Source organism: Acipenser ruthenus, chromosome 9 (assembly GCF_902713425.1).
Source record: "Acipenser ruthenus chromosome 9, fAciRut3.2 maternal haplotype, whole genome shotgun sequence".
NCBI classification, from domain to species: Eukaryota; Metazoa; Chordata; class Actinopteri; order Acipenseriformes; family Acipenseridae; genus Acipenser; species Acipenser ruthenus.
In genome coordinates this window covers 49,772,880-49,799,021 of record NC_081197.1, presented here as the reverse complement: position 1 = coordinate 49,799,021, position 26,142 = coordinate 49,772,880, and the positions used below count along the sequence as shown (strand labels likewise).

The 26,142-nt window shown below is 39.3% G+C and overlaps 1 protein-coding gene across 5 annotated transcripts; it reads right to left on the bottom strand.

Annotated features, from left to right (window-relative positions):
* Positions 1–207: 207 nt before the first annotated feature.
* Positions 208–24,212, bottom strand: LOC117406090 (zinc finger CCCH domain-containing protein 13-like). 5 transcript variants are annotated; one of them, XM_034009851.3, is made up of 21 exons: positions 24,024–24,212; positions 23,011–23,142; positions 20,199–20,308; positions 14,212–14,326; positions 13,954–14,062; positions 13,582–13,709; positions 13,153–13,191; positions 12,882–13,030; positions 10,979–11,206; positions 10,613–10,783; positions 9,960–10,294; positions 9,166–9,678; positions 8,316–8,507; positions 6,257–6,758; positions 5,203–5,309; positions 3,652–4,812; positions 3,041–3,532; positions 2,169–2,315; positions 1,688–1,888; positions 963–1,126; positions 208–691 (listed from the first exon to the last, which is right to left on the bottom strand). In XM_034009851.3, exons 2-21 carry the CDS (start codon positions 23,125–23,127, stop codon positions 518–520), a joined length of 5,154 nt encoding a protein of 1,717 aa, XP_033865742.3. In that variant the 5' UTR covers positions 23,128–23,142; positions 24,024–24,212; the 3' UTR covers positions 208–517. The 5 variants fall into 5 exon arrangements, with proteins under 5 accessions (XP_033865742.3, XP_033865743.3, XP_033865744.3 ...); XM_034009852.3 differs by having other exon boundaries at positions 5,203–5,306; XM_034009853.3 differs by lacking the exon at positions 13,153–13,191.
* Between the last annotated feature and the right edge of the window lie 1,930 nt (positions 24,213–26,142).

Below are 26,142 nucleotides of genomic sequence, written 5' to 3'. Positions count from 1 at the left end.
AGGTGCACTGTGGGTTAAGTTAGACTGCCAAATCTGGGCTATTAAAAAATAAAATAAAAGGGGTTAACAATACCTAGGCCTGCCATCTCTTTTACAACAGAGGTGAATAGCTAGTGAATTCACCTGCCACCAAACTTCAAAACTGTTGACGTAGTAGCTTATTAGATATTTTTCACCATGGATACCAAGTATCAAAACAAAACAGAATTTTAGAAGCCATTTAACGTCAGTTTATTAACTGATCCATAGGTAACATTCACTTAACAGTAAGAACAGTACATCTTAAAATACTTTCGCTCATGAGTAAAAAAAAAAAAAGAAATCAAAACACAAAAATGTTTTAAGCATCTCTAAAAAGATGATGCGATTAGTTGACAGTACAGTTTTGAGATCACAGTTCTTATTTAAAAAAGTCATAACAATTCACCATGACCACAATACGATGAACTGGGTCCATCTTCATAGGCTAGTAGGGAAATGCAATTAAACAACTTGAGTGCAAAGGAGAACTTTCAGTCTAGGAGACACAAACTTCATTTGGTACATTTGGCTGAGAAAGGGTACTGCTGCTCTCAGTCTTCTCCTGGTTTGGCACTTGGCATGCCGTCTTCCTCTTGAACAAACGAAGACTCAACTGGAGTAACTCATTGTCCACCACCGGGGGGTTTGTATACATCTGCTTTGTTGTTCCCTATTTATGGAACAAAAAAACTGTATTAAAATCATACATTGATTTGTATTGTGTAACATCAAATGATCAATAATGACAGACTATTTCGTTAAGACAAAACTTAACACTTAAAATACCGTGTATGTGGTATTTTTAAAACAATGAATATCAAAACCACACTCATTGTAGAGCAAATTAATATATAGCACATCTGAACCCGTCTTAAAAATGCACAATATTTTGGGGTGTATCACACACCATTTTCAAATGAAAGAGGACTAATATAAAATACCTTTTCATTCTTCAGCAGCTGCTTGCGGATTGCAATGTCCCTCCTGGAACACAGTGCTTTACAACAGGGGCCCAGGTTCCTTAGCAGACCAGCTCTCTCCTCCTTCCTCTTCAGTGCTGCCATGTTGAGGGCACCCAACTCGTGCTCAAACAGCTTCTCTGCATCTGAAAAAAAAAAAAAAAAACCACACAGGGAGCCCGGTTAGATAAAAGCTTGGATTACAAAAAGAAACAACCAGATTTAGCAACTGCAATTTCAAAAATATACCTTTATTAAAAAAACAACAAAAAAAAAAAAAAACACAACTACAACATTGTAGCAATCTTTATATAAATTCATCCTAATCCAATGACAACTCAAGTCATTATAATTAGGGCTTCTGTTTGTTTATTTTTTTAGAAAAATGTGGGTATTTCTGACAATGGCAAAACTTAATAAACACATTCAGTAAACTGTGCCATACAGAGGGTAAGCTAGTCATGTCCAGTGTTCTTTTGGTGTTTATAGGATAAGCACTGGTTAATCTGATTTAAGGCTTGTTGGTTAAGACCTAAAAGCAGAAACTCTGTTCTGATAGAAAACCCCAATTGTGACATCATTACAGGTAAAAACATATCAACTTACTTAAATGTTTTTCCCAACTCCATAGGTCCAAAAAGAGACCACTGGCAAAACATACAGCACCTAGCCCTTTTAATGGCTTCTTCAGCTCTTTCACTACATACCTTTTGGGTCTTCCAGTTCTCCACGACAGGCCTCCTTCACCCTGGAGAAAAGCTGAGGGCCTGCAAGCCTCTTGGAAATGCCAGTTCTCAACAGGACTGCTCCGGGTGTGAACTTCAGCAGGGCTGCCCCGGGCTCTCGAGCTTCTACACGCTTCTTGGGCATCAGGCTAGACCAGTCCACATCGATTGCATGCATAGGGTCTGCAGCACATTCAAGCAGTTTCAAATTAACTCATGTAAGGGAATACCAAACAAATGCGATTGTCTAAGGTTTTCCCATTTTTCCTAAACGTTTAACTGTTGTCAACTGCATGCTTGTCAAATACATCAGCGGTGGTGTTTATACAGAAGGATATGTACAGTGTAAGGTAAGCGAGTAATTTTTTTTTCAAAGTATTTTCCACGTACACAAATGTGGTACACATGTAGTCATCTCATACATATTAATGTTAAATAATTATTATTTTTTTTAAAGATGTACCCAGCATCTTGTCATCATCCTGCTGATCCTCCCTTTTTTCTGCCCCTTCAGCCAGGATTTCATCCAGCTCGTCATCACTGATGGGCTCATACTCCTCTCCACCTGATCCAAGGGACTGGACATCGTCTGGTTTACCACCATCGTCCCCTACACAAATGCAACAGTTACAGGATACATGAGGTGTTTCCTTCAGTCATTTGTAATGATTTCAGTTTACCCACGAACGGTTCACAGCTACCCATACTGCCCTAGAGAAATATAAAGCAGCATCCAATGGTCTAGATTACACTGTGAGAAACCAATTTAGGTGTTGCCAGTACTCATTTGATCATATTACAAGGACATAATTAAAATATCCATCTGTAGCTATGTGTAGACATAATGCTATCAGACACTTTATATATAAAAAATAAAGAAAAAAATGAAATTGCTTCTACAATGTAGTACAATGGATATAAAAACAAGCAATGACAAAACATTTGTATGATTTACATTGGACACATTTGGACGTTTTGTGTATCATTTAGTGCTGCTATGGTTTTTCTGACTACACATTGACAAGTGGCATAAATTATGTATTTTTCTGTAGAATTTCATGTTCTCCAATCATTTCAAAATGGAAAATGTCATTTTTGATTACTAAAATCCAATTGACCTCAGCTTATATTATGAGAAGGAGGGAAGTAAAATAACCAAACACTAAACACAGAAAAACAGATCCCTGTGTATGAGCCATGAACATCTGAATAAATCACAAATAATTTGCGATGCAGAAAAGCTTCCATAATGTGCAGCTTGTATTAATTGATGCATAAATTGATTCATTGTTTCAGGACAGCCATCATATTTCTGGAAACATCTCAGTACACTACCTTCCAAACTATGAGGTTTCTCCGCTTCATTTGCTTCCTCCAGCTCACGTAGGCTGTCTAGTGTCTTTTCCGTTCTTTCTGCCTCAATGGGTACAGCTTCACACAGGACCGGTTCAAAGTCTCTTTCCTGCTTAGGCTCTAACCTCTTCACCTCCCCATGTAAAGAAATGTCCCGATCATGTCCCTCTGGCATGTGTCTCTCCCGATCAGGATCTATGTCCCTCCTGCGTAGCTCCCTGTCCCTTTCTCTCTGCTCCCTGTTCCTATTTGCCTCCCGTCCTCGAGACCAGTCCCTGGTCTCAGGCTCCCTGTCCCAGTCCCGTTGCCTCCCGTCCTTGCGCTCCCTCTCTCTGGACAGCTGCTCCTGCTCCCTTTCTCGCTCCCTCTCTGGCAGCCTCTCCCTGCTGTCATAGGATCCCGCTCGGGAACGTGCCTGCCTCTCCGACTCTGGGGAGCTTCTTCGAGAACTGTGGCTTTGAGAGTCTTGACGATCTAAAAACAAAAACAAAGTGTTTAACTCCTAAAACACATCTTCCTCTAGCCAACTGCTACACATGAATTTACAGTAGAAACATGTACATGCACAGCTAGCAATTCTAAGAGGTAGTCACCTGAAGATGTGCTACGGCTGGGCTCCCCTCGCTTGAGCTGATCTATACGGGACTTCCTCTCTACAGTGGGCTCCACAGCTGGGTTCCTCTCCCTCTCGCATTCCCTGTCTCGAGAGCGCCCTTGGAGACGCCTTCTTCTGGCGCCCTGGTCATCCCCACTGGGGTGTGACTCGTTTGAGGGAGATCTGAGCCGGCTGGAAGAAGTACGGCTCTGGTTACTGCCCAGACTGCTGCTGCGCTTCTGGTCTGATGCTTTGCGGTGGTGCTGTGGTGCTGGAGGCTGCGCTGGGGGCAGCTGCAGTGGGAGCTCTTCGGCTACTACCAAAGGAGTGGCCGCTGCAGTGGCTGCAGCTGCGGCAGGCGGCTCAACCCTAACCCTTCCTTTGGTCTTCTGGCCCTTCTTGGGCGTCTCCACAGAGGACTTCTTCTCGGGTGCTGCAATCTCAGCACGTTCAGGGACATCCTCATCAGACCAGTCACTAAAGTTGGCCCCTTCTCCTTTGGTGGGCTGCATTGCCTCATCAGTACTGCCCTTCTCTGCAACCTGTGCTGGGAACTCCTCCTTGACAGCTGACTGGACAACCAGCGGTGGGGTCCTGGGCCCTCGTTTCTTTTTGCTCGTTGGCTGGGCAGCGACGGTGCCCTCCTCGTCCGAGAGGTCCGACTCCCCTCCACGGGACCGTTTGCGTTTCTTTTCTACTGCCTTCTTTTTTGGAACCTTCCTGGGGGACAGCACGGCTACAGATTCCTCAGCAGTCGACGGCTCTGGGTTGTACCTCTCGGCCCCGCTGCTGCCATCGTCGTCCTTCCGGTTCTTCTTCAAACCCTTCTTCTGAGACTTGGTCTTCTTCTTGCCGTCATCGTGGGTCCTGTCTGTGGCCCCCTGATCCTCTGCTGGTGGTTGGCTAGCTGATTCTGGAGGGGGTGGTGGCTCCTTGCTCCTCCTGGACCCCACTGCAGTGCCGTCTGAGAGATGGTCCCTCTGCCTGGCAGCTGCCCTGTCCCGGTGCTCTGGCTCATCATGTTTCGTTTTCTCCTTCTTCTCCACCTTCCTGTCCTCTTCTTTCCACCGGCTTGGTTTCTCCTCTGCTACAACACGTGCCGGGGAGCGGGAACATTCTTTCGGACGCACAACCTGGCTCGGCAGCCTGTGCTTCTCATCTGCCAAATTAAAAGAAAAAAGCTCTGCATTAGGTCTTATATCTTTAAAGGCTTTAACTGGAGCAAAAAATAAATAAAAAAATCTTGTAAAAAGGTTATTATTGTTCAGGGATTTTCCAAAAATTTGCAGATAAAGTCTAAATGAAACCACAGAAACAGAACTGTCTGCAGGTAACAGACATTTCCCTACCTAAAACAAACATTAAAAATGGCAGTACCCAGTTATTTTGTGAAAACATTTGATGTATTGATGACGGCAGTAAATTACTGAATGATTTGCGGTGTATAGCACAAAAAAATTGGGCAACAGTAAATTGTGTCACCTTGTCCATTCTAATACAGAGCTCAGCAGTAACCTTTAGTGGGAACAGCAGTCAGATATACTCTTACTTTTCTCCTCTGTGCTGTTGCAGCCTTCACTGTCAGGAGAGGCATCACGGATTCTCTTTGGAGAGGGATGAGGGCTGGGGCTGCTTTCTGCACGGTGCCGCTTCCTGCTTTTAAGGGAAACACAAATAAACTCAATAAAAAAGAAAATGTTGCTCTGAAGCGTGTCCTTTAGGGTAAAGGGTTAAGGCAATGCATTTTAATTTTGTTTTAAAAATAAGAAAAAAATGTTTAACCAACAAATCTGAAAAGATGGAAGTCTCTCAAAAGTAATAATTTAACATTATTATTTATTATTATTATTATTATTATTATTATTATTATTATTATTATTATTATTAATTTCTTAGCAGACACCCTTATCCAGGGCGACTTACAATTGTTACAAGATATCACATTATTTTTTACATACAATTACATTATTTTTGTACACATTATTTTTTACATACAATTACCCATTTATACAGTTGGGTTTTTACTGGAGCAATTTAGATAAAGTACCTTGCTCAAGGGTACAGTAGCAGTGTCCCCCCACCTGGGATTGAACCCACGACCCTCCCTGCCCACATTTAAACCACACTTCTCTCATTGTAATGCTACCTTGGTCTGTATTAATTCTGAGGACGTATGCGTTATAATTTAGGTAATTAGAATGCAGATGGGAAATGGAGATTAACAGCTTAATGTCACAACAGAAAATGTAGTTTGAAACTAGACGATTACACATATGTTGTTAAAGAATAGGTGCTTATTAGCCTTATACCTGACCTTGCATAACTGAACAGAAATAAAAGCATCTATTCATTGATAGACCCATTGTGGAGGTGTCTGATCATTGTGGAAGTTCTGGTATTAATCTTGCCACTGTTTCAGAAAAGTTAAGTGACAACATACAAATAGTTGCAAATAAAAGCAACACAAACTCGTATTTTAGATGCGACTGGGATGGCCTAGAAACAAGCTTTGCTTTCTTCGCACAGATTAACTTACAAGTTACAGAAGGTGGTCATGTTTTCTATGCTAGTTGGGTAGAAAAATTTTAAGGTAGCTCTCTCACCTGGCTTTCCTTTCTTCATGCGGGTCTCTTGGGGTGCGCTCCTCTTTCTGGTCGTCCCTCCGGTCCCTGCGCTCCTCACGGCCCTTCTCTCTGTCCTCCCAGTCTCTTTGTTCTCGCTGCCTTTCCCTCTCTCGCTGCTCACGTTCCCTCTCCCTGGTCCTTTCCCGCTCCCTCTCTTCCCTCTCCCTTTCTCGCTCGCGCTCTCTCTCCCGCTCCCTTTCCTTCTCTCGCTCCTTCTCCCTCTCTCTTTCTCTGTCTCTTTCCCTGTCCCTTACTCGGTCACGCTCCAGCTCTCTCTCCTTCTCCCTATCTCGCTCTTTCTCTTTCTCCTTCTCTTTCTCTCGCTCCTTCTCCCTCTCCCGTTCCCTCTCCCGATCACGCTCCCTGGTTCTCTCGTCCCTCCTGTCATCTCCTCTGTCTGGTCTTCGTTCATCTCTTCTCTCGTCCCGTTCAACGTCATCATTCCGACTCTGGTGTCTTGTTGGAGAGGCTGGTCTCTGATCTGAAACAGCCACCCAGTGTAACGTAAAGAAGCTTTCAGTTACCAGGCTTGAAACCTTTGTTTTCATAATTCTTTGATAATCATTTCCAAAAAAATGCTGCACTATCTACCAGTCGATACTTGCATCTATTTTGTCAAATACTGAGCAATCTAGTCTAATCCTTATCTGTATAAATATACATCCACTTACATTACAGATCCAAGTAGTGTTTATGGGCAACAAACACCCCATCACTAGTTGTTCTGCATTCCTAGCAAATGGAATTAGAATTTTGACAACTGCATTTGTGAGATTGCCTTCTTAATTTTTCCCCCCTACATTTAAAGAGGAAACAATGATCTATTCAGTAATACAGAGATGGTCAGTAAGGGGTCTTAAAGGGCAATTAAAAAGTAGTACTGGGACGAACACGGGATTTTCATGTTCGGATATTCGCTCAATTTAAATATTTGTTCGGATATTCATTCGTTTTCAAAAAGTAATAAAAGCCTTTACATTGTTCACAATGCAGGCAGAGACAGCATAGCAGCAGGGGCAGGGAGACGTGGCCCCTGTGTGTGTGCCTTTATTTTACAGAAAGACGTTACAATATGTAACACGTTTAAGTAGAAAAATATCCCAGGAGTAAAGAATACATTGTGTAGGCCTTACTTTACCCCAGTGAATTAACTACAAAACAAAAGGATGCCAAAATAGCAGTTCAAGTTCAACATTTTTTTGTTTATTCACGAAATATAGTACATAAAGTTGACACCGGATTTTATTTATATTTTACTTTTTTTTTTTTTTCTTTCCTTCCTTGCCATTCGTGGCCATAGACACGCTTTCATACAGTAAGAACATGAGGTTTACTTGTGCCTTTTTTTAGCTGAACAAGCAAACAAACTGAAATTTAACTTAACATTTCAAATAAAACAAACGTGGAAATGGCGTGGTAAAATGAAGGGGAAAAAAATACGTTTTGGTTCTCGTTTATTACATTCCACATAACAAAGTCGCAACAAAAAAAATTGAATATAAAATCTATATAAAAATCACGACACATTTCCAGCAAGTTGGGCACTGTTTAAGTGAGGCATTTCAGAATGACATGCTTACCTTTTTTCTGTCCCATGAGATTCTGACTCGCTCTACAGCAGCACAACACGCATGGACTTCCATAGAGATCACGATGCGTGCACGCGCATAACCTGGTTTGTTTACTTTTTGCTGTCTAAAACTTTTAAATACAGGCTCAAGAGCTGCTGTCTTGATCCAGTGTTTTTTTTTTTTTTTTAATATATTAATCTCACAAATCACACAGAGCTCTTTTTCATTTGCCATTTTTGAAACTGTTGCGCAACTTCTGGTGAGGCGGTAAATAAGTGCAAGGTTTTGTATCCGAATACATATCAAAAAATATTAAATTCGAATGTTGGGGTATTTGTCCCAGCACTAATTAAAAGCCCCAGTTTTTCTGCTTCATGGCTACTGTCTGTAAACAACTTTTGTGAGCAACTGTACTTTCCAATACCAAGACATTCCAAACATTTATTTGAGCAAATCTGTGTCTGTACCTCTGTCTCTGTTCTCTCTGCGGTCCCGCTCTGCATGGCCTCCTCTTCTGTCAAAGGAAGAGTCTCTGGCTTGCTCTCTCCGATCGCCCTCATATCGATCCCTCTCAGGCACTCTCTCGGAATAGCTGCTCCTGGATTCCCAGTTGTCATGGTAGTTGCTGTCAAACTGACTTCCTCTTGCCCCACGGGTCCCTTAAATGGTAGAATCAGGTAGAAGGTGCAACAAAATGTTACTTTTCTTTGCAAGGGACAACTTTTGCATTTAATAGATCTTGATTTTTTGAGGGCCGTGATTTTAGCCCGATTCAAAATACATATAACTCAAAGGACGAAATGGTTATTCTAGCCTTTGGAAAAAAAGGTACAATGAAATCAGTTATTTACACCTGGTTCATTATTTACAAATTATGCACAAAAGCACCTTCTCTGGCCACAGCATAGCATTTCATTTTGAATTTACTTTCCTTGATAAAAACTAATCCACGTCTGGGAGGTTACTAGACTCCTCTGCATTTGACCGACTAAGGACACCTGTTTTTTAGTCCTGTGTGAATCATGCATTTATCATCACTTTCTATTTGATTCAGTTATTCATTTCATTGGATTCCACTAGTGGGAGGGCACTCTATATAAAAGTCCAGTAACCACACAAAAAATACAGTAACAGTAACTTGGGATACAGGAAGGTTTATTGGTAACTGCAAAGCCCTTACACTCATGACATCCTGGTTTTCAATCTCACATTAGCCCATGACAATGATGTTTAATTTCCAATAAAACTAAAGAAAATGTCCCTTTTGACCCCCCACCCCCTTTCTTATTAACTAACAGAGGAGTTGTTAAAAAATACCCTTTTCTGGTGGCTCAGGTCCTCTGGCCCTTCCTCTCCCGGCTCTCTCATTGCGAGATTCATTCCTGGAGTCGGTCCGAGTCTCATTTCTGGCCTCGCTGCGTGTCTCATTCCTGGTGTCAGAACGACTGCTATCCTCCCTGGCGTGTCCACGCCCGTAGCTCCTGTCCTCTTGGAAGGGTTCATCCTTCCTGTGGGCTTCCCCTCGGTCCCTCTCTCTCTCCCGTTCGCGATCTCTCTCCCTGTAATCATGCGTGTCGCGGGTGGAGCGTGTCTCTGCTCTCGGATCCCGAGTGTCTTTGCTGTCCCTGTAATCTCGGGTCTCCCTGGCGTCACGAGTTTCCCGTGTGTCCCGCGTATCTCTAGTTTCTCGTGTGTCCCTGCGGTCCCGGGCCTCCCTCCGCTCTCGCACCTCTCTTGACTCTCTATCATCCCTTGGCTCACGGGAGGTGCCCTGCTCCGGTTCATAATCCCGCTCCTCGCGTGTCTCCTTCTCTCGTTTACCTCGACCCTCTATCCCACAAAACAAGACACTAGGTTAAATTAAATGGTTAAACTAGATTAAATCTGGTGAACATGCAAACATTAATGGTACACAGATGTAAAAATGCCTCAAACATGGCATACATTTATTGTTGGACCAACTAAATATATTCAATAAAAGTGTGTATGGCAAACAAAGGAAACAAGCAAAATTTCTACAAACATTTTGCTTCATCAGTCTAATTAGTTTCTCAACGTTAGGATCTACAATCAAGTGTCTGAAGTCATGAACGAATCAGCTTCTACCATACCTTCCCTCCGGTCATGTCGCCGGTCGTGTGAAGGAGGGCTCCGATCCCTCTCCTGTCTTCCCTTGTCTCTGCCCTGGGAGTGGGTCCGGCTAGGGCTAGCCCTGCGTTCCTGGGAGTGGGTCCGGCTAGGGCTAGCCCTGCGTTGCGGGGAGGATGGCCGGGCCAGGTATGGGGAGCAAGAGCGCCTGGGGGAAACTGCCTCCCGCTGGTAGGGTGAAACTGAGCGCTTGCGTCGGGGAGAGGAAGAATGCCTTTGAGCTGAGGAGCCAGAGTGGGATGAAGGGGAGTGGTGCCTAGTGGGTGTTGGGCTGCGATGTCTTGGAGGGGTGGGTGATCTGTGGGAAAGAAACCAATTGTGTTACCAGCCTATATATATATATATATATATATATATATATATATATATATATATATATATATATAATAATATATATATATATGTTATGTTTACCACTTTACAAGCACAAGGGAAGTAACTAATTGGGTCAAGTGGTTTGAGCAAAGCATTAGGATCAAAATTCATGCTCTGCCCCCATTTTTATGTCAGGTCCCCATCTCTCCTCACCCCAGGATTGAGGAGAGTCCATACAATTTAGTTTTCCAACAGTTTTAAATTCTCCCCCCCCCCCCCCAAAAAAAAAAAAATTATACACCTGCGAGAGGGTGAGAAGGCAGTTTTCTGTGTGGCAGATCTTGTTAGTGATGGTGATGATGATTTCCTTCTTGAAGAAGGAGAGAATTCCCTGGAAGGGGAAGAGTTACTGCCAGAGCGGTCCTCCGGTGACTGAGATATTTTCTGTTTATGGGAGTTCTCTGAATGATCCCTGTACAAGGCAAGGAAAGGGATCTGAAATGTTGTGCAATCTAACAGTGGGCTTCAATTGACAATTTATTTGGGCGGGAGGAAGGTATTGCGAGGTTGAGACATTACCCCCCCCCCCCCCCACAAGTACAAGTTTTATATTTCATATGCATACAGAGAGAGAATGGCACAGGTTCTCTGTATGGCAGCTGCTTACCTGCGCTTGTCCTTCCTTTCTTTGCTTCTTTGCTTCTCTGAATCCCTGCCCCTTTCTTTGGTCTCCCTTGATTTGTCTTCCATTCTTTCTTTAGCTTTGTGTTTTTCTTTGTGTTTCTTGGCTACAGGACTCTTCTCCTGGACAGAGTGGGGAGGAGGAGGGGGAGGGGGAGGAGGAGGACTTGGGGTACGAGGGCCTTTCTTTTTACCCTGGACAGCCTTAGAAGACCTACAGAGAAATCAAATTCAAATCACACACACGTCAGAGTTTTAACAAAGAAAATGTACTACTCTCATCTCCTCTCTGCACATTAGCAGGACAGTGACTGCGGGAGCTCATCACCGCAATTACCTTGCCCATAGCTGTTTTGTACATTACATTAATAGTGTCATCATTCAGACACTCAGTGAAAGATGACAATTTTAACTGTTCATTTTGGGATAACGAACAAGCATGGACTGTTGTGGTACAGCACAATAACATCCCAGATAAGTTGGCAAATATCTGCATGTGTACTCATTCCATACAGTACATTCTAGAGAAGAAAACAATCCCATCGGTTTCACACTAGGGCTGTCAAGTTAAGCCTCCAAATAGCAATCAATTAATTGGGCACACACAATGTTTTACCTAGATGTACGAACCGGTTCCTTTGAAACCGGGTACCCAGTTCCTGCTTTAGAACCGACAAACCACATACAAATATCAAGGATCTGATTCCAGCGAGTACTATTATGTTTTTAAAAACTGATTAAAAAACATAAAACAATTATTTATCAAAGGCTTAATTTCTGTCAAATACATTTGATAACTATAATGGACACGTTTATACTTAGAAAAAAAAACTTTGCACTTAGCTAGACTATATATTTGCATTTTGTTGTTCTTGTTTTGGACTATTGTCTGATCACGGCTGTGTTTAGACTTATTTTTTGCTCTGGAATTGTTGCAGTCTTTCTAATGCAGTGGTTGCGAACCTGTGGCACACAGGGCTACTAGCCCTAGCACACCTTGGTAGCGTCAGGAGAGAAAAAAAACAAAAAAACAAACACACACACATTTGCAACAAGCCTAAAGCAAGTTTAACATACTACAAGTGCTACTAAAATATTTATTCCAAACAAATTACAATCTATATAAACTAGCCACGATTTTATAAAAAACATCTTTATTTAGTGACAGCTGCAGCATCACATCTTGTTAATACTGTACCACCTAACCGTCACTATCTGTGAAACACAATGCGGAAATCTCTGCCTAAAACAGCAGCAGAAGAAGAAATAGACATTGATTTACTTACCACAACATGCAGAACCGCTATAATTCAAGCTGCTCGTTACTCCAGAATTGCGTTTAACATCAGTAATCGTTTATTTTTTAAATGTTATTGAATATTGTTAAATATTCATTATATACCAGTTCATTTTGAAACTTCAAAAGAAGTGCAAACTATATACAGTCAGTTTTCTTCAACGTGCACAATTTAATTTACATGATCTTTGCCAGGAATGCAAGCCTGTCATCCTGCTCTGGATTCAAGACGGCACGCTTTTTGTTTACATCGAATACACAGAGGGCGCGTTTTTACAAAGCATTTTCAAAACCGATTCACTGGTAGGATGGGACCAGCAAATCAGATGCTAGTTAACACGTTCAGGAAAAGAAGAGCACACCCACTGCTTGTCTTTGGTCAGAAATACTGTAAATAGCAAAGCAGGGTGTTCGGTGCAGTTTCGTTGATAAACTTAATGTTAGTAACTAAGCACGTTTCAAAAATGCAATTATTGAATCGATTATGCAGTATTTATAAATCGATGTATATAATGAGGAATGGAATCGATTTCCGATTTAAATCGGAGCAGCCCTATTTCACCCACGTACAGTTAACATTGTTCATACTGACCTCTGCTGGTCTATCCCAGGTGAAGATAGCCCAGTCGCCTTTTTTTCTTTCTTGCCTGAAGAAACCTTGGGGCTTGCTTTGTGTTTAGGGGAGCCACTGGATTTTCGGGATGAAGGAGATCCTTTGGATTTGACTGGCTCAGGAGACATCTTAAAAAAACATGGAGAAAAGTCAACACATGCAACACGGTGCAGGTATGGCAACTCTGTTAAGCCAGCTTTCCCACCCAAGATGGTCACCACTATGCCTTGAGACTGACAAATAGCCTTACCTTTGAATAGCTGCTATTCCTTCTCTTGCCGATGTGTTCCTGTTAAAAAAACGTTATAGTGTGTCATTTGTTTGATACTCAACTGAGTGTATTAAAATAAACTATTACTGAACTATTTTAAATCACCTCCACAAATCTCTTATGCAATTTAAAAAAAAAAAAAACCTGTTACCATTCATATTACACATCATATCTCATTATGCTGTATTGTTTCCTTTACCATTATATAAGAAATGGTTTTTTTGTGTTTGGACATACCAGGTGGTTAAAGATTATTATTTTTTTTTTTAACAAATTTTTGTGAAATTTGCCATTAATAAGGTTCATGGCAGAGACTATTTGCCAAAGAATTCGAGTTAAACCAGGGCAAAGACTGCTGTTTAGAGTTAGAGCCCAATATAAAATAAAAGAAATAATAAAAAAACAAACCTCCTTATTTATGACAATCTCCTCTCTCTTTTCCATGTTCTCCTGCTCCAGCTTCATCAGCTCCCGCTGAATCTTCTGTCTCTTCATTTCCAGGGACAATTCATAATCATAATCACCGTTGTCAGAGTCTGAAAGAACAAAGCAACATTATAGTAAGGCTAAACTTTTTGCTTGGGCTTTTGAATACAGAATCCCAAACTATTCCAGTATATTAATTCTGTGAGCAAAGTGATAACTTAATAATACTACCTAAACTAGACCATGGACACTGTTTCACTTGCAGATCAGCCTTGTCAAGTATTTTCCTTCATACATAAACATCTGTTCAATTTCTTTTGCTCTCATATTTTGATTATCTATTGACCATCCCACCTTCTCTATTGGCTTCCCACTCTGTGGGTTCATCTTCACTTTCCGGAGTACGCTCTTTTGTTATTTTAATATCTTCCTTTTCACGATGTCTGCTACGTGACGAGTCTCTCTGTAAATGAAAGAATACAATACGGAGTATAATTATTATTATTCCCCCCTCCACCTTTATATATTATACTGTATTTATATTACTGCTCAAACTTAAAATCTACAAAGCCCCCACACACAAATTGAAAACTTGAAGTAGTACAAACTTACTCTAGCAACAGGAGAAGTGGGCTCTTCTGGATTTCTCTTTTGAGTATCTGGTTCAGCGTCTTGTCTTTTATTCTTCATCCTCTCTCGAAGATCTCCCGTAGGTCTTTCTGGTGACCTGTGAGGTTCACAAAAACAATACAAATTGTGAAAAAAGGTAATACCTTCCTCCCTCTTGTTAGTTATCCCAAAATGAAAAGGTTTTTAGTTTACAGGGTTTTATTTTTGATTACGTGCTGTCCCTTTAAAACATACAGGTAGTGGACAAAAAAAATTGAAACACCAATGTAAAGTCACTTAATAGGGTGTTGGGCCACTATGGTATCCCACTCTGTGGAGTTCTCGGCAGACCGTTTTTGATGAAACTGGCTGCTCGTGCCCCAGGTTGAAATTTGCAGTCGATTGATCTGCAGTTGCTCGCCTGTTTTCCCTTGCACTTCGAATTAATGCACAGATATCACGATCCTGGAGTATGCGCTTCCGCCCAATGTTGCCCTTTGCTGATGATGTCTTTCCCTCCGAGTTCCATGCCAACATCACCTTAGACGCCGTTGCTCGTGAAACATCAGCAAGTTGAGCTGTCTTGGTCACTGAAGCTCCTGCCAAACGCGCCCCAACAATCACCCCTCTTTCAAAGTCACTGAGGTCTCCTCTTGCAGCCATGCTAGCCGTAATTATAGGCAACCAGGCCTGTCCAGCATTTTTATACATGACCCTAAGCATGCTGGGATGTTATTTGCTTAATTAACGCATGAGCCACACCTGTGTGGAAGCCCTTGCTTTCAATATACTTGGTGTCTCTCATTTACCCAGGTTTTTCCATTTTTTTGTCCAGTACCTGTATTTTGAGCCGAATCGCTTTCTTAATCAAACACTAATTACCAAAGAAAGTTGTTTCTTTTTACCCTTATATCTTGATGGAGTTCACAAACAACGTGCATTGATCTCACCTGATTCTGTTTGAATCTGCATTTCCTTCTGGCTCTACAGCAGAATTCAGTTTATTAATTTCCACTGCGTTAGTTTCTAGTAGTGCGTCGCTAATTTAAACAATCTGGTATTCAGTTAAGGCTTAACAACTATTAAGGTTTAAAGGGAGGGAGAGAGATGGAAAATAAAAACCAAAAACTAGAAGCCCTAATTATATATATTTGTATTTTTTAAACTGACAGGTAAGTACTGACAGGTAAGACAAGTCTACCAGGAGTATAAGGGTTTAAATTAGTCAATACAGAAAGCAAACTCATCTCCACAAAGACAGGTTAACATTAGTGTTGTAAATCGTGCAAATTCTAACGACGATTATCAATCATTAGAGTAAAAAAAAAGTGTAAAATCTGACGAACTTCCAGTACACATAACGTTAAATTAAAAAAAAAAAAAAGTACAAAGAATAAATAATTTTTTAATTTGCTGTTGGGGTTACAATTTATGAATTACGTAGCCCAGCTTCTAGCAAATGCAGCAGTCCCTGCCAGTGAGATGGCTTTCACATTTTATTCAAAACTGTACATGACTTTGCATAGCCACTTACACTCAGATTTGCATTATCTTCAATGACTGCTATATCGTACATTAGAGGTAGCCTACCCTTTCCTGCAACAGAACTTTCCACAGCGACACATTATCCGGTTGATCATTTTATTTTGCATCTCCATACTGTGTGTGGATTTATTATTAATTGATTTACCACGTCACGTTTCGCTTACATACATTAAAGCCCTACTGATTTCACGACCGTGAAAAATGTGACACGGACCGTGAAATTCATTCTTCACTGTGAAAACTGTCTATTTTGTGTACTTTCACCCTGCACTTAAATCCAATGAAGTTATGTGTATCGGTCCAGGTTCCTGATGTGATTATAAGCTTGTTTCAATTTCAAAAAGAAAACTGGACAGGATTTATTGAGTGACACTTAACAGCAGCCAATAACCACTCTGGGCTCTCCTCACTAATTGGTAGATAGGCATCTGGGGCGGGTTTAGTATCCTAGGAGATCTCAACTGGTATTAAGCGAGTGTCCAAAATGAATTTAAAAAAAAATCAATAATTACTGCAATGGATCGTGTACAATAATTTTGCATTCTACATGGTGATGGTAACAAACTAGTTGCATTGCTTCAAAACGCAAAGGTATATAAAAAAAATGTTTTCTGAAACAGCGGCACGTGACACCATAGTAATGTTAAATATTAATTACTTTCGCTTAAGACAGACGGCTACAGTTGGGACTGATTTAAAACAAAATAATATGTAAATACATTAACAAAGCAGGTTACTCTTGATCTCTGCATCATCATCATCCTGTATTTGTTCACAGACGCATAGTCTCAGTAACTTTTAGAAGCAACAACACAGATTACATTCTTGACAGTAAGTTAATATATACAAGGCAAGTTTTTAATTTCGTGGAAAATTCAATTTCATTAAAATATTATCGATTTGTTATCATGGGGTCCCAATCAATAGATAATTTGATTATTATCGTTACAAGCCTAGTTAACATACAAGATTGTTGGTTATAATGAAGCCAGGAACACAAAACAAGCGATCACTAAAACAAACTAATTGAAAAGGACTAGAGAGGGAGGAGATACACACTATCTAAGATTTTTGGATTGCATGTAGAAAATTGTATAAAGTCTGATATCTTGCCAACACCACTTTCAACTACTGAATAAGGGATGGTGAAATATTATAGATCAGACCTTCTGTGGACAAGTTTTTATTTTATTTAACCATTATAAAAATAAAACATTTCATACACATTTTTTTCTAAACTTTACACTACAAATGTTTAGTACAAAATATAAATTGGAGGAAAAAAATAAATAAACACATTTCTGCCAGCCAGAACGGTGATGTCAACCAGGGTCTCTGATATGTGTGTAGCCATTGCCTAACAGTGGTCTGTTGGAGTCGAGGTGGTATTTTTGGCACCAGTCAGGCTATCGCAGAGAAAAAGTGTAACGCATGAAATCACTCCTAAAGGGAAGGTCTTCAGTTACAAAGGAACAAGCAATCCAACAAATGGCAGGAAAAACAGAAGCATCGTCAATCTAACCTTCACCCAGGATGAGGCAGCGAAGTATGCAAATCTCCAAATTCCATTTTTGTCACAGGCCAGGGTTTAAGTTTTTTTTGTTTTTTTTTAAATATGCCTGTTTTCCAAACTGTACCAATGGTAACTAACTTTCACTGCCTTGTCGTCTTGGATTTCTTCCTGATTTGTTTCAGAAGAGAAGGAAATCTAATGCATCATTCACATGGGAATAAAAATCAGGTGACCTCAGAGTTGGTCAAAAGCAGAGGACATCTAATAACCTCCCAGACGTGGACTTGTTTTCATCAAGGAAAGTCGGCAAATTAAAATTGAAATGCAATGTTGTGGCCAGAGAAGGCGCTCTTGTGCCCGATTTGTAAACAATGAACCGGATGTAAAGAACATGTGCAAGATAGAGGAAGGACAACGTGTATCAACTGAGCGGCCTTTTCATTTCGTTGTACCTTCTTTTCCAAAGCCTAGAATAATCATTTAGTCCCTTGAGCGATATGTAATTCCATACATATCTTCAAATGCATTGTTCCCAGCTTTTTTGTTTTTGTTTTTTTTAATATAAGAGTCGCCATTATGTTTTGTATTTTCACCCATCCCCAATCTGGTTATGCCCAATTGTATCATTTTACTGAACCGTAGAATCTCAGGACAAATAGTACCAATATTATATTATGGTTTATTGTAAAGGCTGGTATGAGGCGAAAACCCCAGAAATGCTTATATCATAACATGAGACGGTCGACTCACACAGGAGTAAAAAGACACAGGACGCTTGAGTTTGAAATTTTACAAAAGGTCCCAATGTCCTGTAAAAAGAATAATTTGTCAGTAAAAGATCCACCTGTTTATGTGGTTATTTTTAGTCCTGTATGAACCAGGCTTAAGATGACATGGATTTGTGAATGTAGTTTCCTAATGTCTGTAATAGTTAGGCTTGCTACTTTTCGATATTTATCGGTAAAGCTTGTTCAATGTCGAATTTCCAAAAAATATGAGTTCGACTGAAATAAATTTCTATATGATAAACGTCGGTAAAACCACTTGCTATTTTTATTTTCTAACCAAAAATAATAATTTAGAAATCGTCTCTAGTTTGTATAGTTTTTATACTTGCTGTCTTTCCCGTCTTCGTTCCACTCTGAATGGCTGGGGATCGCTGTCAGTCATCTCAGTGGTCAATTAGTTTCACCCGGTTCTGACAGATCTCGTTGACTGAAGCAGTGCTAGAATGCTCTCATTTGCCAGCTAGTGCCTGGCATTCAAAGCGCCTACTTTTAAATTAGCAGGTTAAGGTGTATGTAAGCTTTTGCTTTAGGTATACGGTGACAGTTACTACTTTGACTTGAAAATGGAGCGCAAGAAAAAAAACACTTAATGAATATTGTGCAGAATACCCTGCCCGACTGCTGAAGTCTCCGCGGCAGGATGAAGCAGGCCCTTCTGCCTTGCCTGTGACTCTGTGTCCGGCTGTGCTGAAGCAGGAGAGGGCGAGCTCAGACTCCGAATAATAACTTAGTTCTGTTCAACTATCTAGTGTTTTTTTCTGTGCATATTATATTTACAATTTATGCTATAAAGGTCTGTGTAATACACGTTTATAAGCTGCATTTACTACGGTTTATTTGAGACCATTTTTAAATGTATAGCTCAGCTGTGACCAAACGTTATTTCAATTACCATGGTTTTGTTGCATGTTGAATATGATAAAAGGGTTTCGCTAAATGAGCCTGTGGTAGAGCAGGGCTCTGCCCTTGTAAATATTGGCAGGGATGGGGTTAAATTCTCCTCCCTGCCCAGGTTTATTGTGTCAGGTGGGAATAATGAACAATCAATTAGCACCCAGCCACCTGACATAAAAGGAGGCCTCAGCGCCTCAGTAGAGAGAGGTAACTGAGGAAGCAAGGGTGTTTTTTCTTTGTGTGCTGTTTTTGTTAATTTTGCAATCCAGTGAAGGCAAAGCTCAGCCTGGAAGCCTTATTTTTGAAAGTTTTACTTTGTGTTTGTCACAGAGCCATTTTTCAATGGCATAAAAAGCCTGTTTTTTTTTTTAAAGCATAAAGGTCGATTTCTCCCATTCTCTGCTTGAATTGAAAAACTGAAAGATTGAAAAAAAAAAAAAAGGTAAATTCTTTCTAAAAAATGTCAATATTAATTGTCAATTTGGCAAAAAAATTAAAATCGAATAGTAGCAAGCCTAGTAATAGTGCAAAAAACAAAACAGTTGTGATCAGTGACAGATTCTGATCAACTCAACACATCTGCTGCCAGAAATTCTTGTGGCAAACTGCAAAAACCAAGCCGACTGACAGGAAAATATTTTTTTTTATATTTACCATTACACTTAAGATTACTTAAAACATAAAAACATTACTGTCAATGCTTGTTTTTATTGTTTACTGTGATGACGTGAGAAAGATAAAGGTCCACAGGGATATCCTATTATTTATATATATGAAATGCTATTTTATTATTATTTTTAATCCCAACAAATTATTCTGGTTGGTTATTACAAAAAAAAAAGCCAATGTGAAAGGGGAATTGAGGAAGCCTGAAAATGGTTACACTGCAGTAAAATGAATGGGCGATTCCTGTGAAATTTAAAAAAGCATGCGACACACTGTTCTATTAAATTTACACATGCTTTTTTAGTTCACAGTCATTTGTCCCAGCTTGGAAAGCACTGTACTGCTGTCATCCGTCTCATCAATTTCTTATTTTGGAGCTACCAACTTCTCTACCAAATATATCATTTGTTAGTTAAACACACACACTTAAAACAACTATCCAACTAGACTTGGCTTGGGCCTCATACTGTACTTTACTTAAAACGGTGCTGGTAAGCAACACTTAAATGTAGCAGCTGCTTCGACCCCCATTTTAAATGACTGGAACCCTAGACCTATCACTGGTTAGTTGTCTACTTGCTTACCTTTTGTATGAACCACTAGAGCCTTTCCCTCTTGGCTGGGGTCCATGTGTGTACCGACAGGTATTTCCATAAACACAATTGCCAGTCTTTTGCCAATTTCGACACTGTGTCTAAAAAAAACAAATAGTAAAAAAAAGCCCCAATTCAGCATGAAAATCGTTTTTTTTTTTTTTGATTCTCACCGGTCATTGCATTCAACTTCACTTGAACAAGAGCAAAAATATTAATTTGTTTCCACACAAAACTCCCTTTAAAAACGACAATTTTCAATTATATGCAGTAAAAGCCATCGAGCCTGAAAACAAATGCCTTTTGATTGTATATGTAACTATGCAATGGTAAAGAGTTTCAGGACACACGCAAGTAAGTGACGAGTTATAACCAAGGTGGGACAAAGAGTCTAATAAACCCTAACTTGCAACTACATTTTGGTTGACCTACTGGAGACCTTACTGTTAAACCCTGAAGTGTTTTTATATATAAAAAAAGTTACAGATCAATTTTAGACATATATTTGTTTGACAAAGTAATTGTATGTTATTGCCAGCTGGTTGACTAAAAAAAAGCAAGCTGTGGTTTTACATCATAAAAGTTTATTCATATACTATCATTTAAATGAAGCATACTGTTACTTTATCACATTATGGAGAATACGTTTGACAAAACAAAAAGTTACATAATGCATATACAATACACATTACTCAGAGTTGACGAAGACTCAAACAAATCCTTGAGTACACAGCACAATTTGTTTTGTATTTACTGTACTATCACATACCCAGGGTCATTGATCAATTGTGAAATGCAAACTAACAGATGACAGTATAACAGTTATCACGGGATTAAACCAAACCATTTTTATGAAACCATATCCTTATTGTTTATTTAAAAAAAATAAATATTTTATTCAATTTATAAAGGATGCTTTTATTCAAAATAAACAAATAAAGCTGAACGGTTCTGTGGTTTGATCTGATTTTCTATGTTATGAAGGGTTAGAGTCAGCAGCTAATATTGCGGAGTATGCAATTAATACATTTAAAAGCAAATCGAGATTATGTAGAAAAATATATTGCACGGAAATGAACAGCACAGGAGGCATGTCATTCATTTTATTCAAAGTGGTAAAACTGTTAAACTTCACAACTACACAGCCAATCATATCCAATCCTGAAAGATACAATTCCCACTATTAACTGATGGAACTCTGCCAAGAGTAATTTACACATGCTGCTACCAACTGAATGGTATAGATGTAGACTGATCAATGCACAATTCATTCTGGGTCTAAAACAGTAAATTCAGCTCTTAGCAGGCAGAATGGATTCAGTTGCAGAAATAAAACAAACTGTAAAACAAACTGCCCAGTTTAACCACGTTCATTAAAAGAAAAGAAGGGATTAATATAATTATTACCATTAAAATGTTGAAACGAGATTTTTGTGTTGACCTCCAAAGCCAGTTTGAGCGAGCGTGTGTTTTTTTGTTGTTGTTTCTGTCTCGGGTTAACATGCACGGTGCAAAAAAAGAAAAACAATTGTCGGATTACTTTGGCATAGACCGAGTAAGCACTGCTTTTGGAATGCTGTTTTGTAAATTGCCAAATTCTCCATTACAGTGCTTTGTTTCGCAATCACTTTCACACATTTTCCTTCTTTTGCAGTTACAAAATGTTTACGTATCCGATAAACTCCTGGAACCAATTAAATCGGACGTGACAGGCTCTACTGTAGTCTGCTGAAAACAAATCATTTCTCTACATAGTTTTATTAAAATGCATCATGTCTTGCATGCAGATCCCTGTGGCTCAGGAAATCCAGACTCACGCACCCGTTTATTGCTTTGCTGAAATTTCACAATTCTTTGTCCTACAGCTGTGTTAACATTTTACAAGGTTTACAAACTGCAATGCAGTCACTGTATGGAAAACATTCACTGAAATACAAAATAAAAATTTAAAAGAATGAGTGACACATTCGTTGTCTCAAAAATGTGTTTATTTTCTTATTTTGATTACGATTTCAAAACATTATATACACATATATATATATATATATATATATATATATATATATATATATATATATATATATATACACACATATACATATATATATATACACATACATATATATACACATATACATATATATATATATATACATATATGCATATACATATATATACATATATACATTATATATATATATATATATATATATATATAAACACATGACAACAACCTTTATAGCCACCAGTTTCAGTGGTGATTTGTCCCACCTTGATTATAACAGTCAGTGTATGATCCATTTTGATGCATTCAAAATGGTAGAAAATTGAGTTAATTTCATTAAACAAATGCTTCCAGTTAAACATCAAGCAAATATAATGAGAACTGTGGTTAAACATTGTATACATAAACAAACAAAGAAAATGGTTCTTATATTACAATAGCCTCCCAATATTTTATGATGTGTATGTGTGTTTGTGGGGGGTTAAAAAGGGAGGGGGCGGGAATATAATTCCTTGATAATAATCACACTGGGATGATTTTGTCTAATTGAAAGAAAGTTGGTATACTGGTTTAAAAATATACATATTAAAAAAAAAAAAATCACAAAACAGGAAAACATTTAGGCTGGTTTTATAGACCAAATTTAGCATTTAGGGTAAGGAAATCCATGACTGATGCCAATAAGAGTGTGTGAAACCCTGTTAGTGTTACAGTTCTGTGATGCATTCATTTTATGAAAATATTAATACAAAATTGATATATATATTTTTTTTTTTTGATTTTACAATCATTACTCACCTCAGCATTGCTTCCTGTACTTGGCCCAAGTCTCTCAAACACACTGGGTCTGCGGGAGGTGCTGTCTGATATGGTCTTTGAATTTTCCACTGTTACCTTCCTCCTGATTTTGGACATTCTGGACACTTAGAACTTGAAACAAACAAACAACAACGTTTTGTTGAAATATGATTTAGCCAATTTATTGGGGTGGATACAGATAGGTATTAATTAACTAGACATCAATCCTCAAACTTCATAAAACACATAGTTCACTATGCAACAGTTGCAGCCTGTATGGTTGCAAAGTGCAACATTATGTCTTCACTTGCATCAATGCTTACAACAAGGTATGACAGTTCTAACCCCAAACATCTACACCACTTTGTTTCAGCCTTTTTTAAACCAACCTGGCCCTGTGTTTTAATTCTACTTAATTTACAAACTACCATGACTATTTTGAAATGGTCTCACCCTGCATGACAAGTTGAGAAACTGCCCACACTTCATAAGGAAAAGGGTAGTAAATGAAATGGCAGCAACAAGGTACGTTTGGTGGGAGATTTCGAATGTATACAAATTGGACATGGCTGATGGGTGTACTGAAAAAATGAATTATGACGTAATGTAATAAGACACCAACAAATTAAAATGACAGCAGGACATGTAACTTTAAATTGTACATTCTGTACGTGTCCTACTGCAGGAAACAGTATAGTAAGCTTCGTGAGTGTACAGTCAATGAATAATGTACCTGCTACGTGCATTTTTATAATATTTCAAGTGGATTCAGAATAAATGACACGACAAATTTCCACACTGAAAACAAACAACAATTTTTGCATTTCACACTGAAAACAAACAACATCCGGGTGATAAAATTAAATTTTAGCTTCACAATAGCTGCTGCCGCGCGCTACAGCTTCTGAACTCATCTTGAAGAAGCAGGGCCGAGAATTACTTTTAGGCCTGCTCTCCTTCGGGGTTCTCGATTGAACGCCAGACTACAAGAACGAGAGGAAATAAATAGTTACCCGTAAAATGTGCCCTACTGTCGCTGAGTCTGAATTCATAAGGTTGGACGTTTCCTCTCCGTTTCAAAAGATGAAATATTGTTCTTCTCCCAGCACCGGGTCACTGTTGTATGTGTTTGGCAACAGGGATGCGCGGGGTATTGTGGGAACTTACTGCTGGGTCAAAACCAGCCAGTAGGTGGGGCAGTACTGAGCTCCGCAAACATATTTGTTGGCAAAAGTATACCACGGCTGTGCTCTTCATCTAGACTTAGAAGCTGTGTATGTATTGGCATAAACACAAATACAAATGTAACAGTAATTCAATATATCATAGTCTTCATTTTGTTAAATTGAATTCTTTAATTTCAGTGTTTAAGTAAATGGTGTTAAATAGTCATGCACAAGGCAATCTTAAGATCTGTGTTCTTTATACTGTGATCAGCAATACATCTCTGCCTTCTTCACTTACCACAGTAATACAAAATCAAATGAAGCAAGTAAATATGAAAATTAACTTGGTTTGATTTGTCTGACAAAAAAAAAGGTGTTTTGTGAAAGGGCACACATTATTTTAACTTGATTTAATGTGTTACTTTTTTTCTACTGAGCATCCAGAAACATCTGAATACTTTTGACATCATTTTTGACAACTCTGATAGGTACAGTACCCTTTTCAGAGTTAGTTCTGTAACCTATTCAGATAGTCACAAGAATAGATAGACTTGCACATCCAGCAACTGCAAAATAGACATCTCATTACCAGCGGGAGTGTGTTATGATGTCTAAGCGGTACTGAAGGGTAAGGTGGTCAAGGGAGACGAGGTTACCTTTTACCTCTGAACAGTCCTTATGGAACATGCTCCATTTTGACTTCTTTAGAAATCCCTCCCTTTTTACATTTCTTTTGAACCTAAGTTCTGTCACATTTTGGAAAAGCAGTCTTTGATGTGAAATTGAAAGTGCTCCTTTTCTTTGTAGTTCATTGTTACTTGATTTGGATGCTCTCCATGTGTTTTGACATAAGCTTGTTGCTGTATTCTCCAAAATGGAATGTATCACTGGTCAATGGAAAAACAGATATGCTATTAGAAAGTGAGCTAGAAAGTACCTTCATACTGGCAGGTGAAATCTGAAGGCAAGCAACTGACCTGTGGACAAAGCAAATCAGCAATTAAACACATTTAACGTAAAACTAGCCTCCTTCACTTATCTGGAGCATAACCCTTTCAGCAACAAATATAGCCCTATCTCTTTGAAAATATTGCTTGGGTTCATACCTTCTGGGCGTCCTTGACGAGTACAGTGCCTTGCGAAAGTATTCGGCCCCCTTGAACTTTGCGACCTTTTGCCACATTTCAGGCTTCAAACATAAAGATATGAAACTGTAATTTTTTGTGAAGAATCAACAACAAGTGGGACACAATCATGAAGTGGAACGAAATTTATTGGATATTTCAAACTTTTTTAACAAATAAAAAACTGAAAAATTGGGCGTGCAAAATTATTCAGCCCCCTTAAGTTAATACTTTGTAGCGCCACCTTTTGCTGCGATTACAGCTGTAAGTCGCTTGGGGTATGTCTCTATCAGTTTTGCACATCGAGAGACTGAAATTTTTGCCCATTCCTCCTTGCAAAACAGCTCAAGCTCAGTGAGGTTGGATGGAGAGCATTTGTGAACAGCAGTTTTCAGTTCTTTCCACAGATTCTCGATTGGATTCAGGTCTGGACTTTGACTTGGCCATTCTAACACCTGGATATGTTTATTTGTGAACCATTCCATTGTAGATTTTGCTTTATGTTTTGGATCATTGTCTTGTTGGAAGACAAATCTCCGTCCCAGTCTCAGGTCTTTTGCAGACTCCATCAGGTTTTCTTCCAGTATGGTCCTGTATTTGGCTCCATCCATCTTCCCATCAATTTTAACCATCTTCCCTGTCCCTGCTGAAGAAAAGCAGGCCCAAACCATGATGCTGCCACCACCATGTTTGACAGTGGGGATGGTGTGTTCAGGGTGATGAGCTGTGTTGCTTTTACGCCAAACATAACGTTTTGCATTGTTGCCAAAAAGTTCGATTTTGGTTTCATCTGACCAGAGCACCTTCTTCCACATGTTTGGTGTGTCTCCCAGGTGGCTTGT

What these genes read in the sequence shown, in the direction of transcription:
- LOC117406090 (XM_034009851.3), bottom strand. Translation starts at nt 23,127, where the DNA reads ATGTCCAAAATCAGGAGGAAGGTAACAGTGGAAAATTCAAAGACCATA. An exon ending in CCACTTCTCCTGTTGCTAGA is followed by an intron (nt 14,063 to 14,211) that starts GTAAGTTTGTAC and finishes TTTCATTTACAG; the next exon opens with AGAGACTCGTCACGTAGCAG. An exon ending in ACCTGAGCCACCAGAAAAGG is followed by an intron (nt 8,508 to 9,165) that starts GTATTTTTTAAC and finishes CTACCATTTAAG; the next exon opens with GGACCCGTGGGGCAAGAGGA.